Source organism: Ostrinia furnacalis, unplaced genomic scaffold (genome assembly GCF_004193835.3).
Source record: "Ostrinia furnacalis isolate ACB-3 unplaced genomic scaffold, ASM419383v2 OfSCF5843, whole genome shotgun sequence".
In the NCBI taxonomy this organism is placed as follows: Eukaryota; Metazoa; Arthropoda; class Insecta; order Lepidoptera; family Crambidae; genus Ostrinia; species Ostrinia furnacalis.
In genome coordinates, this window is record NW_021136082.1 from 337912 (window position 1) to 353779 (window position 15868).

The 15868-nt window shown below is 37.1% G+C and overlaps 1 protein-coding gene across 1 annotated transcript; it reads right to left on the minus strand.

Annotated features, from left to right (window-relative positions):
* Nucleotides 1–811: 811 nt before the first annotated feature.
* LOC114361605 (MORN repeat-containing protein 5) lies at nt 812–12710 on the minus strand. Its single transcript, XM_028316704.1, has 8 exons — nt 12585–12710; nt 11274–11322; nt 10065–10139; nt 7992–8116; nt 7262–7448; nt 3632–3799; nt 2737–2935; nt 812–999 (listed from the first exon to the last, which is right to left on the minus strand). Exons 2-8 carry the CDS (start codon nt 11297–11299, stop codon nt 868–870), a joined length of 912 nt encoding a protein of 303 aa, XP_028172505.1. The 5' UTR covers nt 11300–11322; nt 12585–12710; the 3' UTR covers nt 812–867.
* Between the last annotated feature and the right edge of the window lie 3158 nt (nt 12711–15868).

A 15868-nucleotide genomic window follows, 5' to 3' on the forward strand; every position in this document is an offset into this window, starting at 1 on the left:
ACAGTAGCTGTGATCCTACTTATGATGGTAGGTGGTAGATGGAGGCACAGAGGCGTCGTGACTACGGAGACGGGGCTTCATCGCGAGAGTTTTAGTTTGATAATAAATTAAAATACAGTAAGAAATAAGGATAAAATGGGGTCTATGAAAAGAAACCCTGAACCCACAAGGGGGGTATGGTGGGACCGCGGATAAAAGGGGGAAACACATAAGTACCTACTAAGTAGGTACTTTATGTGACTTGAGTACTTAGCTGGAGCATCTGATTTATTTATTAATACCTAAATTAATACCTATATCATTTAATTTAAATACAAGCACTGCAGTGACTTTCTAGGGCCATAGCTTTGGAATCGTTGATTATATTTTCCAAGAAACGCCATCAGTCAGTCTGCAGCTTTTACCAGCTTCCCTCGTGACGGACAGAACTTTGAATTAATTTTGCGAAAGATAATTACGCAAAAATGGCTCAGGGCTATGAACAGTGAGCAAGCCCCTAAAACCTTAAAGGAAACCTTAAAAAACCCATTTGCATTCCTCAGCATAATTTAGTTCTAATTGGACCTAAAGTTTATTCCGTTTTAGGTAAATGCCGATACCTTTGACACAAAGTTACACGTTATTCATGGACTATCTTTTGATAGATGACCCGTTTGATATAATCTACCGTTTTTAAATTAATTTTAAAGTGTGCCAGAACCGTGGAAGGTATGACAAAAGGCAAAGTACCTAATTGGTGATAAATATTTTATAGGTACCTAAGTATTTAAGGAGTTTCAAAAAACACGAAAAAATAATTTACGGTCATTTTTATTTGCATATTTAGGTACAGATTAATTTACAATCAACATAAACATTGGAATATAATTATTCCTGATCAATTTTGCTTGCCGATGTTTCGTAATAAATGAAGGGGCGTTTGTTAAATCTCATAGAGAGCATGGAAGACCACCTCTTTGGCCTGCTTCGTTCTCGGATCATGTCTTCGTCCATAGCATCCTGTGGGATTTGAAATTATTTTAATATTGACCTAAAGTGGCAGAACTACTACAACTTGACTGCTGACCTAAGAACTTGATTGATAAGGAAGTCAGTTTATGAAAGAATCTCACTGATAAAATAGGCACAGTAATAATTACCAGGGTAAGTTTTCTTAAGCAAAATTAAAGAAAATCTAACTGGAAATGGGGCAAACCCTGAACCAGAAGCAGTCGGTATTGGTATTACTGTATTGTTGGAATAAGTTGCAAGAAAAGGCAAAATAATTAATTAAACTAATTTATTCATATAGCATTAGAAGAAGTTATACACGAAAAATCATAATTATGTATCATTTTAGCCTTCGCAATTGAATAACATTAAACATTAACGCGAAATCAATAACTAAGATTAAGAGTATCTACAAAAACTCAACAACTGAGACAAACATCTAATCTGTAGCAATAACTAAAACTAATAAACCCTACGAAATAGACGCTTGAGATTGAGTGCTAGAATCTGTCGAATCTTCCTGAAGAAGTCTGAATGTCAATTCCTGCAGAAAGTTAAAAATAGGTTAGATTGTAATTACTTTGTAAGTAGGTACCTGATACCTGTTAGGTATCAGGAAGAAGCTTTTTTTTAAAGTTTGGGAGGCCCGATGTTCGCATATAATGTAAACATCAGACCTGAGGACCGTCTCCAATCTTCCTCCTCCCAGTGAAGAAAATTTCTTCCCTAGTCACCTATTACGAAATTAATAGGGAGATTGGGTGCGGTCCTATTCTAGGTACTCATAGCTATTCTGATCTAATCCGACGACTGTAGCTACTCCTCGTTAAGATCCTGGCGGGGGCCCAGCTCCTTGGCAGTGGCCTATGTCTGTATGTATAAGGTTCTAACCACTTCGCTCTTGAAGCGCCCTCAGCTCCACTTGGGGTTCCAGCCACTCCTCGTACAGGAACTAGCGGGGTCCCAGCTCCTTGAGACTAAATGGATTAATGTGTCCTAAGTGTGTATTGTATAAGGTTCACTTCGCTTTCGAAGCGCCCCCGCTGGGCGCGGAAGATGACCGGCGGCGGCTGCGTCTCCACTTGGGGGTTCCAGCCACTCCTCGTACAGGTCCTGGATGGGCCCAACTCCTCCGAGGTGGTGCGATAATGTGTCCTAAGTCTGTATGTATAAGGTTCTAACCACTTCGCTCTCGCAGCGCCCCCGCGAGGCGCGAAAGATGATCGTCGGCGGGGACCAGCTCCTTCAGGCTAAATGGAATAATGTGTCCTACTTAAGTGTGTATGTATGGAGTTCTAACCACCCGCAAGGTGTGGAAGATGACCAGCGACGGCTGTGGGTCCACTTGGGGCGGAGGTCAGCTCCTTCAGGCTTGATGGAATAATGTGATCTAAGTCTGTATGTATAAGGTGCTAACCACTTCGCTCTCGAAGCGCCCCCGCGAGGCGCAGACGGTGACCGACGGATGCGGCTCCAGGCTTGGGGGTTGGGGCTCTAGTCTCTCCTCGTACAGGCCCTGGATGGGCTCAACTCCTCCGACGTGGTGCGATAATGTGTCCTAAGACTGTGTGTATAAGGTTCTAACCACTTCGCTCTCGAAGCGCTCCCGCGAGGCGCGAAAGATGACCGTCGGCGGTTGTGGCTCCACTTGGAGGTTCCAGCCACTCCTCGTACAGGTCCTGTCGGGGGTCCTTCTCAGGCTTGATGGAATAATGTGATCTAAGTCTGTATGTATAAGGTTCTAACCACTTCGCTCTCGAAGCGCCCCCGCGAGGCGCGGACGGTGACCGGCATGCGGGTGACGACGGAGGGTGCCGGTGGCGGCTGCGGCTCTACTTGGGGTTCTAGCCACTCTTCGTACAAGTCCTGTCGAGGGCCTAACTCCTTCTCGGGCGCGGTGCGGCAGTTCTCGATTATCCATTTCTGCTCGCGGATCGATGGCGATCTGTTGACGAAGTTGAAAGATTTGACAATTCAAAGTAGGTATCTGAAAAATGAGTTTACATAAATGAACTTTGTTGCAAATTGACAAGATTGGATAGATGGAAATTGTTTGAGGAAGGGTTCTGTCACAGAGATCCCTAATATGGCAATTATCCCTACCGATTGGAATAATCAGTAACAATTAAGAAATAATTTCACGACGCGAAAGAGTGCGAATTCAGTTTAAAACGGGTGCGAGTAATCGAGAGTCCAATTAACACGGCAATTAACGAGTTTTGGCGCTCACTAATTAAAGTCATACACGGCCCTTATTGGGAATTTGATTCGATTTTTGACACGCGTAGTGCAGATTCGCGGAAAATCTCCCAATTTCAATTAACTGTCGAGTACCTGCTATTAATTGAGCAATTTAATCAGGATGTCACCGTTAATGAAATGCTTGTAAATTCGGACAGAAATTAAAAATAAATGAGGACAGGTCTCAATTTTTGACGATGCAAACGAGAGTTACACGTTTTGACTGCCTATAAAAACATATCGCAATGAGTGCTATCGTTTTCACACATAATTGAAGGCACCACTGGCAAGTGACAGGACCTTACTCTACAGTAGCGCCAACGAGTGCTAAGACGCTAGCCCTCAGTCACTGCAGGTCACTTCCAACCAGGAACCTATGTTCAGGATGTGTGATGTTTACCTGATGATGGCCGACAGATCAGTGGCTTTATACACAACTTTGGTCTTGGGATCGTAGAAGCCGTCGCCGGTATCGTAGTAACCCGGCGGGATCTCCCGCGTGGGCTGGTCAGCGGTGAGGTACGACAGTCCTGAAGGCTGCAGGCCCTCCTCATATTCTATGGTGAACCTGGATTGAAATAAAAAATGTATGTATTATGTAAGGTAGCAACAAGACATCGTAAACGTAGATTTATTTTTAAGTAGGTTCTTCTGATGGATTCTGATGTGCTGTTGTGTAATAGTTTCTAATAGTGGTGTCGATTTTGTGAATACCAAAAATTTATTACCCCATGAAACTCACACCATTATAGTTTGAAAAGGAGTTCAATGTTGTAATAAAATAAAATATATTTTTATTTCCCTTGCAACACTGGGATCATAATAACAAATGGAAAAAATTAAGTAACTTGCTATTTAGGACAATGTTTACCTAAGTAACAAGACTTACTAAGTACGAATACAGTAGTCGCGAAAAAGTTTCCATCACCCCATACAAATGATAGCTCTACTAACTTCGACGACTATGTAAGGACCATTTCATCTCGTTTTACGATTTTGTTGATGCTCCCACAGTAAAAGTTCGCTTTGATGATTACACTCGACCTAAAATATAGCTGGGGATTAAATCGCTTTCCGTGTGATATTTATAATTGAAACGAAAATAAATAAATCATATAAACTGGTGACAAAATACCAGAGTTCAAAAGAAAATTGCACGCAATAGAGAGCGATTTCATTCTTTCTTTTCCAGACGCTTTTCCAGCAAAATTTTTTGCGTATCATTGGTCGATGCTTTAATTAACATTTGGTAACCGAAATTCAAATCCAGTAACAAAATAAAAACAACGAAAATACGATTTACTATTTGCTCATTATTAATTGTGCACATCATCAAATTTTTCACAACGAAGCGGTGTTTATTCGTGGGCTTTTCATTTCGTTAAATATGAGTGACTAAATATTGAGGTAGCTTAATAATCCCATTTTTCGGTTGAAACAAAGAACCCAGACGGGCGTGTTGAAAAAGGGTTTATTAAAATGTCGCGCTTACACACTTAATCCCCGTATTACTAAGTACCCAAAGTGTGAGCAATTAGCATTTGAATTGAGCTTATGAGTCTTTCTGATGTAGGTATCATGAAAAAGGATAACATTACGATTCCTTCAAGAGGTAATAAAGAATATACATTTTTAATGCAAGTAATATCGTAAGAGTTTTCTAACCCGAATAATGTAGATAGAACGTTATTCTTGCGTGTACCTACATTCGCTCAGAGTTCATAATATAGGTTTTTACAACATCGTAAATACTACAAAAATATTAAATTGATATACTGTATTTTTATTGTGCGTAATTTAATTTGTTTTTTGATGTAGAAGGTAAGTAAATAAACTCCATTTATAACGAAAAATTATAGTGAAACGTTTCGAAGCAAACAATTTATGCTAACCATTTACAAGGCGCGATGAGAAGTTATTTTCAGAAGACTACATTTACTAATTTAACATCCAAATGCGGGGTAAATAATTTAGTAGGTATTTCTTTTCACAAAAGAGCTTTCTTCAGAAAATGTGTACGTAAAAATATTCAGTTTTCTGTAACTTCATAAATAGGTTAGGTTTAATTGATGACCTACATACAGTCTTGAATATTGCTAAGAACAAAAATTACATGAATAATTTTCATTTATAACTTCTGCAGCCTTTCGTTCCGTAATAGAATTGACTTTATCAAAGCTCGCTGTTAGTTTTCAGTTCATTCATGCAGATTGAATCGGCGGCTCTAAATATTTTACACCACGAGCGGACTATTGGGCGACGCAATCAATTCTTGGATTGATGTTGACTCTACAGCGACTCTACAGCGACTCTACAGCTTTTAAAAAGCAAAAGGCTTTTAGCGGTGTAATAAACTTGTGCCTTGTACATATTAAAGGCCCGCATATTTACGACATGTGACGTGAAATGACATTAGTACTCTCAGTCCCCAGTTCGTACATTAGGGAGCTAAATTCCATATTTAATTCAATTCCGTGAATGCTAGGCCATTAGCGAGTCGCCGTGAACATGCCGCTATAAAACCTACATTACGCATTTAATTTTTGACTGTAAGGATTATTTTGTAAATAAGTAAAGTCTAAAAGAGCAAAGGATTGTTAATTAATTAATTACACTATTAGAGCGGCAAAAAGCTCATTTTGCAACTTATAATGATGTTATTTGCCATCTACGGTCTTCAACTAACCTAAACTTAGTAGATTAGACGACTAAATAAATAACGGACTAGATACTTACTTAAATACCGACATAGGAATACTTAAGCCATAGCGTCCAATTATTTGTTCTCGCGGGATTCAAACTAGCGACCACTTTGTGGTCCGATATGCAAACCACTACACTAGACCAGGCAGACTCCGTAAGTTGTTCAAGTAATGGACCGTTTACGATAAACATAAGCCATCCGTTAGACGAGATTAATAAAAAGTGGCTTGAAAAAGCAGTAAAGCTTTACCAAGAAAATTTACATTGGCGGAAATATGGAATTCATAGTATACACTCAAAACGATGGATAGCTGAGCTTTTTCATTTTAAAAATAACTCGAGGAAACTTTTGTATAGTAATTGAAACAGAAAAACAATTTATAGTGAGTTAAGTTAATCTTCTTATTGGTTATGATGTTCGTAACTTTTTAGTATACCTAGCAGCTTAGAGCAGTAACTTTTGCTTGTTTAAAGTAGTTATCCGCAAATTGATGTATCAATTACTCACTGAGTGTAGCGGAATCAAGAATAAAAGAGGTCGGAACAAACTTTCCTTGATTTGGGATCGTACCCTAAACTTTGCGAGGATTTATTCAAATTAAAAATTACCATTACCTGAATGATACGAAAATGCGTCCCTTTGGATACCTTTTTATGGATTGAGACAAAGTTAACTTGACACTTTAATCTTATCTCTAAAAGGTAAACATTGTTTGCGGTAGCTTTTTACTTTATTGCAAACATTTTGGAGTTACTTCAGAAACGGATGGAAAATGAAAGAGCATATTTTATTTTTTTAACTTGTGACGGGGTTATTGCACAGGATAGGCTTTTTAGTCATTTAAAATATTATGTTTATTAGAGCAGGACTTTAAGCTTCTTTTTTTCTATTGCAGCATGACAAAGTAATCATGTCAGTGGAAATAATAGTGACCATTGTAAAGCTTTTCTATCTGAAATATTTCTTGATTTGGTATAGTTTTTTAACAGATAGTAGAGCAGTGAACAGTCAGAAGAACAGTGTACTGACCTCCGGCATGCGGCAGTACTTCCAATCGTCATTGGTGTACTCCAGCCCATCAGCAACCATCAGCGTCCGCTCCGTCAGCAGCTCACGCTTCTACTTACCCCGCAAGATGGCCCCACGTAGGCACCGCAGCACAACAGTGTACTAACCTCCTATCAGGCATGCGGCAGTACTTCCAGTCGTCGTCGCTGTACTCCAGTCCGTCAGCGAACATCAGCGTCCGCTTCGTCAGCAGCCCACGCTTCTACTTACCCCGCAAGATGGCCCCACATAGGCACCGCAGCACAACAGTGTACTAACTTCCTATCAGGCATGCGGCAGTACTTCCAGTCGTCGTCACTGTACTCCAGTCCGTCAGCGAACATCAGAGTCCGTTCAGTCAGCAACCCGCGCTTCCACTTGCCCCGCAAGATGGCGCCGCACGGGTACCGCAGTTCTCCATTGCCGTGAAACATGCCGTCGTAGAATTCACCTTCATATATTACGTCTGATAAATAAAGAAAGAAGTATTAATTTTAAGTATCCGAGAGGCACAGGCCAATCATAAACCATAACTTGGAAACAACAACTAAAAAATTATGATTTTATTTTAAAAGTGTTTGAAAAACACTTAAAATTGCCTCATATTTGAACCTGTGACCTTTCGCTCACCCTATAGTATCCGACCTTTTGCATATTCAAATATTTATAGGATAACCTTTAAAACACATTTCTATAAAACCTTATGATACGTTTGTGTAACCAACAAAATAAAAAGAAATGTCCAAAACATTTTTGCTTTCAAAAATACTTTTATCGGGAGGTTAACTCATATTCAATTTACGACGACACTGTAAATCGTTTTTCATCCGATGTTCAGTTTTAGACAGTTTTTGTTCATCCTTTTACCTTTTACAATGTTGGTTAGTCTAAAGGTCAAAAAAGTTAAGGAGAAATAGGTGTAAAGTCGATGTTTTGTCAGTGACAGTTTTAGATCATCCTTTGTTACTTTTTATAATGTTGGTTGGTTTAAATGTGAAAGAAAGTTTACCATTGGGAAAAATGTACGTTCCATAGCCGCTCATCCCTAGAACGTCCCAAGTGCCTTCATACTGAGAGCCAGTTGGAAACTGCTTGACGGATCGAGGCACACGTGGTATGTCTACTGAGACTGACCTGAAAAGGAAACAGATATTATAAACTAGGTTCTACTATAAATCCTTGCGCATTTTTGGAGCATAATATAAGAGTGATCTAAGTTCTCTGAGAGTGTAATTTGAAAAGCGCGTGAGTCGTAGACTCATAGATCCTATACATTGTTTAACTCTTCTCCGTTTTCGTAACTATGCAGATGTACTTTCCAAACCTGAGGTTATTAAACATGATGCCTATTTTTTCATGAATTTACTTTGGGGTCAGTAAAGTTATTAAACTTGAATATAGGTTATAATAAAATGCGAGACGTTACCACTGGCCTCCTATTCCGAAATGAGTTGCCATTGAAATGGGTATTGGCACAATCTTAACATAAAAAGTAATATCACGAAAACGGGCCAGCAGCCAAATGCGTTGATATAGGGTAGGTAGGTAGAGTAACATTCTATTTTATAAAGGGATTTTAGATTTGGGTATTCCAATAACAAAAATGGAATAAATAATGCTGCGTCAAAATGAATGAAGTGAAAGTTGATGAATAAAAATGAAGCTTTACGAATATCAAATTTGGTTTTTAAAACGATAATGGCTGCAAATAAACCATTCCACTCATCTCTCAAAGGATTTAAACCAGAATACTTTGTCCCAGTCCCATATAGAAGCCCTTCTTATGCGCCCAATGTGTCGGTTATGGCACTTATGGCTAATAAAAACCATAACCCATGATTTACCGCTTCGATAAAACGTCTCGATCGGTGAAAGCTACAATATCCTTATATTCTAACACGACCGATTCAAAATAAGTGTGTCAAATATGTTTGCTCGAAAAGTAAAGTGCGGACAATATTGGAGCAGACCATATTGCCGCAAAGTTATGAACTTATTGAAATAAGCAAAGGTTGTACAAAATATTCGAAATAATATTAACTGTCAATTATTTTTTTCCTTTTAAGTATTTTTGGTTAAGTTTTCAAGTAAAAAGTGGTAAAATACTTATTATAGTTGAAGATGATCTCCATAGCAAAAATGTATGGCTCCATATATTATACGAAGAGTTCAAGAGTACTAAAAGTCAAACATAAATACAGTGTGAGTCACGTTAAAGTGTACATATGAAAATAGATGAAACTATACCTATTTTTATCGACAAAAAAGAGGTCAATTTTTTTTTGAGATTTAAAAAAAAATATATAGATTTTTTTTCTTCCTTTGATAGGGATAGAGACATGCGATTTTTGGTTTTATGAAGGTAATACGATAGAGAATAATACAAAGTAGTAAAAACCACCGGTTATAGGGGCATTTTTTGGAGAAATTTATCAAATAACCAAAAAAACACGAATTCAAAAGCAGCTTTTTTTCAAAAAGTATTATTTTTTATTATTTGTTGGCCTTTTTTGTGCATTTTATGTATTTTTTTAGTATCGCCTGTTATTTAGCATTATTACTGTTTTTATTTTATCAGGATATACCGCTTAGTTTAAAATTTATTACGTTTTCTTTACAATAAGTAATTGGAAGAAAAAAAATTCTATAAAAAATAAAAAAAAATCTCAAAAATTTTTTGACCTCTTTTTTGTCGATTAAAATAGGTCTAGTTTCATCTATTTTCATATGTACACTTTAACGTGACTCACACTGTATTGTGCAAGAATTTGTGGCCATTTTACGCTAACATTAATCAAGTATGATAAATGGTAGGTAAGTAAGTTGATTGTAAAACTTAGTACAAACAAAATTACAGATGACTTTTTGGATAGACAGATATGACAGCTAGGTATATGAGTTTAATTTACCTTTTAAATATTTTTACCAAGCGATTAATTGTATGCTTTTATTTTCATAGCTAATTCATGATCAAATCCAGTTGTTTCAAGGCGAAATAAATAGGTGACCTATTTCCCAGTCTCTAATTTGGTTGAACTGCAGTTACTCGGTTTATGTTTGTTAATAACTAAGAACTACTCACTTGCACTCTTCCCTGTGTGCCTCCGAAAACTTCCTCATTAGATCCTCCCATTGCGACACACGTTTCTCCGAAACTCTAATAAAACAAACATACAGACAACTTAGGTATACGTAGTGCAGAGTACGTAGTTAAAGTGCAAGAAAAGGTTGACTCTATAACATGCTGCTCAAAATCAATTTTCCAAAGACTGATGTCATTGTCTTAAAAATATATCTCTCAATGTGAACTTCTTCTATCAGAGATCGGAAATTTTAAAAGGAATTTGGCTATGGAAAAGACATTGTAAGTTTTTAAATAGCAGTTATTTTTTTCTACATAAAAGGAATGCCAAGAATGCATTTCCTGTTTAATACCTATGCTAGATCTTAATTTTGTTGCTCCAAATTATTGTTTTGTAACTGCTTACTAATTCGGTCTATCAATCGTTATGTTATATCTTTACGCAACTTGTTTTTACATCGTCTCGTTTTGATAACTTCTTTTAAAAAATTAGAGCAGTAAGTTAAACTTTTTCATTTTCCAAACTTGAAAAAATCTAATTGTCTGTGATGGAAATCAGACACACGACCCTATGTTTGCCCGACGACTTACGAGCTACTTCTCGTAGTACAATTCAGAGCCGTAAGAGCTAGTAAATAGTTGCAGTAATGCGGTGTCTAACAGTTAAGTGGTCTGTGAACAAGCAGCACGACTGCAGTTACAGAATCTAGAACTTTATTAATAAAGAAGTTTTGTATCTCTGCTCTAAGAGATCATAAGTTAGTGAATAGGGAAGAAACGTACAGCTGGGGAAACTACGTAGTGAGAATTTTAGATCAAGTAAGGTCAAACCGCAAATGTGAAAACATAGTTTATTTTGGACAAAAAAAATGCTTGCTGGTAGGTATTATAAAATGTAAAATAGTTCGTAGGTTTAAGTACTAGTGATCACTACAAATGTGAGCTTAAGACTAAAAAGAGATTTCATATTTAGCTGACTAGCCTACGCCTTCAATGTATGGCGCATTAAAACCTTAAACTGTCTAACCACTAGAATCACGCAACTGAAAACGATTCAACTTCCATCAAAATCCGAGTTCCAATCTCTGACAACTTTCACAATTTTTCAGAAAAGTTTCAACCCAACCACAAAATGAATAGGAGCTAAACTAGACCCGCAACGTGATTATAACAGAACTGCAATCCATTTATCGGAAAGTTTGCACTCACACAGAGCTCCCTTGGGACTTTGACATCGTTCCCGGCCCAGGTGCACTATCTGTAAATATAGAAAACACCAGTTTTGTAAGTTTATTTAACGAAGCTGGCTCCCGCCGACTTGCGTTATGTTGGAGAAACAACGTTCGATTTAATTTCCAATGTGGGTCTTATTTGCTTTGTAGACATTCTTCTATGGTTTGTTTTTTACAGATCTGTTGCAGTAATGAAATAGGTTGGTGAAAGTTTGTGTGTACCAATATTACCTACCCATTACTGTTTGGAGTATTTACTTTTTATTAGGTCAAAAGAAAACAGAATGAGATATTTCTTTGTATTCAAGCTTCGGGACTATTCCTACCTCTGGTTCCCACCTCCTGTAACGGTTGTATTTTAAGCTTGTAAGTATTGTAAAAAAAAACATTTAAAGTATAATTTGCAGAGTTGAATAATTGAAATGATACTTATTTAATGCTGATGAGAGTCGAACCAAACTAAATGGGACAATACTACAAGAAATTTTCATACAGAGATTTTTGCAAAGATAATTTGTTTTTTAAATTTATCAATTTCATAGATTCCTTCCATGACTACTTGACATTTATACCAGTTATTAATATTTTACAGTACCCATAGTTTAGTTTCAGATTATTTGTCACCAGTTGCAAACAAGACGAGGATCGCTCGTGTCTAATAAAGGAGAAATGCCCGTCCCATCATTATTCACGGGGGCTCGCACGGTCATGGTCAAACACGGCCATGAATTATTTATGGAAAGAGTGAAACCATCGCATGGGCCACAATGCATTTATTGCGTTTGAAGGGAAACATCCTGTTTTCTAAACATGTTAATATTTTGCTCTGCCAAAAGTATCTTTGAGAAACAAGTCAAATAGACGCTATTCTGAGTCTAGTGCTAACATTAGGCGATTCTGGTGTAATGTGGTAAGAAGATAAATAGTTAAATGGATGATGCTAAATACGGATTTCTGGGCTTCTTTCGCAGTGTAAGTACCTAAAGGTATACCAGGGGCACCAGGGCATACCTACCCAGTAGGCTTTCAGTAGCCTTATTCACGTAACAAAACTTCAAGGACAACAAATCGCTGAGTTGCGATCCTAACGAGTAATCGTTCTATAGAAATGAGCCTTGTGAATTGTGAATACGGATTTAGAACTGTTTTTCAATAGGACGACTTCTAAACGTCAACGAGATTTTGACTGTCAAAATACGTGAATGAGGCCGCTGGTCCTCGACTGTCCTTGGCATGACAAATCAAAAAGAAGAATCTTAGAAGAATCGTCTGACCAAAAGTTACTTACAATTATTGTGATATCAGTGTTCCGTATTTTTTTTATAAAAATATTTGCCTTATAAAAATTAAATCCGTTAAAACATTTTAACACTTAAAAATGTAAAAATCCCACGATTCTGAAACATCAAGTGGCAAAAACTCCTATCAAAATGGCAAATGACATTAATTTAGACATTACTTTTTTAAAACAATTGACGGCTATCAGACATCTTCGCGGTTGCAGGTTTTATTCCATATCTAAATAAAAAAGGTTTATTGGTATTTCAGTGGAAACAATAATTTAATTGTGGCCACTGAAATAAATTCAATAAACACGCAATAGAGGGCGTGTTGTTGTAAAAATGATCGTAAAATATCCATTAGGCCTTGCGGAATGAAAAATTTAAAATTCAACGTCTAATGAAAAAATAACAAACGATTAATGGGCTGTCGAAATGGGTGTGTTATAATATCAGCGTAAAGAATTTTTCTCAACCTAAATACTAAAATATTTGAGACAGGTGAAGAAAACGCATAGCGACACACGCGGGGCATTGTCTGCGTATGAATTGTTGAAACACATTAAATAATTAGTTACGTTGATTGTCCGCGATTCGTTCCAGAGAAAGTACCTATGACACGGGCGGGTCGACCATTTTAAGTTTAGCGCTTTAAAGTGCTCCACTGTGGGAAGTTCGCGCTTATTCTAACGTTAAAACACGGTCTCTTTTCAAAGCGACCGTATGCAGAAATAAGTCCATTTATTTGCTGGAACAAGGGACCCTCTGCATTTTAATATGCGAGATCTGAATGAAGTAAGGACCGAAGTGCATGGAGCTTCATCGCAAACAGAAAATCGGCGCTATGACGATGTGTATTGGATTCCTCCTTTTGTTCCCACATTTCGAGTGAAAATGAATTCGTTGGGACACTATGGTGGCCGTTTTATTTGAAATGGAAACAGTCCATTGCAGTACCGAGTGAGTTTAGAAGCTCGTTTTGGTTTTGTGAGCTTGCTCGAAATTTCTGCTCGTGTTCATAATAGTTTCTTTGTCAAACGAGGGTTGTAATTTGTGTTTGAAATGTATCTCCATGTTAGTGTATGTTCAGTATGTGTTCCGCATTTATTTTTATGTTTCTTTGTTTTTACAACATTAGTTATGTGTACAGGTTGTTACCACTTTTCCTTGGATATGTTTGAAACATAACTTTGACAATAACTTTTACGATCCATACTTGTAAATCTTAGCAAGTTGAGCAATAAAACAATTTTATTAGATCATTGCTGCGTAAAACAAAAGTGTTACAACGATGATAATCAAGACTTTTTATTTAATTAACGAGATGATAATGGTGATCCGCTATGGCGAACAATAGTTTGCACAACTGAGCCGCAGTCTCACGGCGACACTGCCCGTGCGCACGCGACTTTGAATCTTGATTTTGTTACATAAACCTACTAAATACAAACGGCTTGATATTATAACTTACGTATTGTATGCTTTTAATCTTGAAATCGATGCTATTCTTAAGCTCTTAGTCCTAATTTGATCTATGGAGATTTAAAGCTCTACAACGCGACGGTCTATTCACCTGGAATGCTTCTTATCTGTAGTAGTACCTAATAATTATAAGGCTCCCGGTGTACTTTTAGTGAACTTAGTTCTTGGAAACCTGGTGGAGGTTGATAGTGTCCTCATACATATAATAAGCCAAGCTTCTACATTAAGTTGAGCTTAACTAATTGATCGTTTCAAACTTAGAGTCTGAATACAATGATTAGGGCCTACATCGACACTCTATAAAAGCATCGCTAACAAAGCTCCGAAGAACAGAATAATTTATTTTCGAACAAATTAACGAAGCAACATCTAACAAACTGGAATTAATACACAAAGAAGAAAAATTACACCTAATAAGACTAAGAACTCACTCATTCAATCTACTAACGAGTTCCCGTCAACAATACCACCATATGCCTCCATATAGCCTGAATCCTGATTGAGGCTCCAGATGAAACATTAATAATTCATTGCCCCAATTACCGTGGCAATACATACGAGACAAGGTAAATAAGCAGCGCAATTAGGATATGTAAATGTTAACGTCACCGATACTAATTACACAGTATTGTAATTAATGAATCTGTTAAGATATAGATATCCCAATATCTGTTTGTAGACTGAAAAGCGCTACCAGGTGCTTTTCGATTTGTTATTTTTATTGTTATGTACTTTTATAATCTTATCCAATTGCTTTTAAAGGTAAGAAAGGAAACCTTCACCATCATTACAATAAAAAAACTAACCAAACAAACTTGTTTATCATAGAAAGCAAATAAAAGAGACGAACGTAGATGAAATTGATTTCAAAATGATCATCTGACAGGAAAAGTAATAATTAAGCTATCTCAGAATATTTGATGGTTTTTATTGTGCTTCGAAAAATATTTCAATTGCCATCAAACAGAGAAACGGTATCGCTCTGACAATGCAATTGTAAACAAGTTCAACTTTTGGACTATTTAGTCCCTTGAAGGCACGGAGCGTGACGGTACGGTACTCGAATTATTTTGCTTTATTTATACCGAATAAAAAGTCGCCGACAAATCACTTGAAGTCCCGTAATCTTTGCCGCTGCGGTTTTAGTCATTTCCGTCTAAATAAGGAATGTTGAAAAAAGTTAAAAAAAAACGCGTTAACGCCTCTTGTAGCGGTAAGTGCTAAGATTATGGTTTTGTCTACAAAGTTTAGTCAGCAGTGAAATTGCATTGTTAAATAGGTCAACAGAGTTTACACGTTTTTCATATTTACAGCTGTTTAGTTTAATTATTAGATAGTTGGATTATCTCGAGCTCTCAGGTTACTAAGGTCCGATTCGACCAAACTTTTATCCGAGAATAACTCATGGTATAACTGGCATATTGACAGTTTCACTGTGGGAAATATGTCAAAATGTCGATTAACGGATATTTATTCTGAGATTAAAATTACTCTTGTTTGGTCGAATCCATAAAAGATGTTCGGAAATGTCAGAATCCTTCAGTGGCTCATGAAAATTGACATATTACTATGACCACATGGTGAAAAAAAACAGCTGATCATAAAGTGTATACATCTCACTTAAATACTTTATTCTTCTAGTAAAGGCAGCAGCCAGTAGAGCCGTTCAATTTATGCATCCAATACACATTTACAGACGACAGCACATCAGACTAAACATTGTTATAGAAAAATGTTCCCCTTTACGACTACATAAGATGCCATAATGTCAGCTTGTTGTGCCGTCTTTATCTTGTATTGTTTGTGTTAG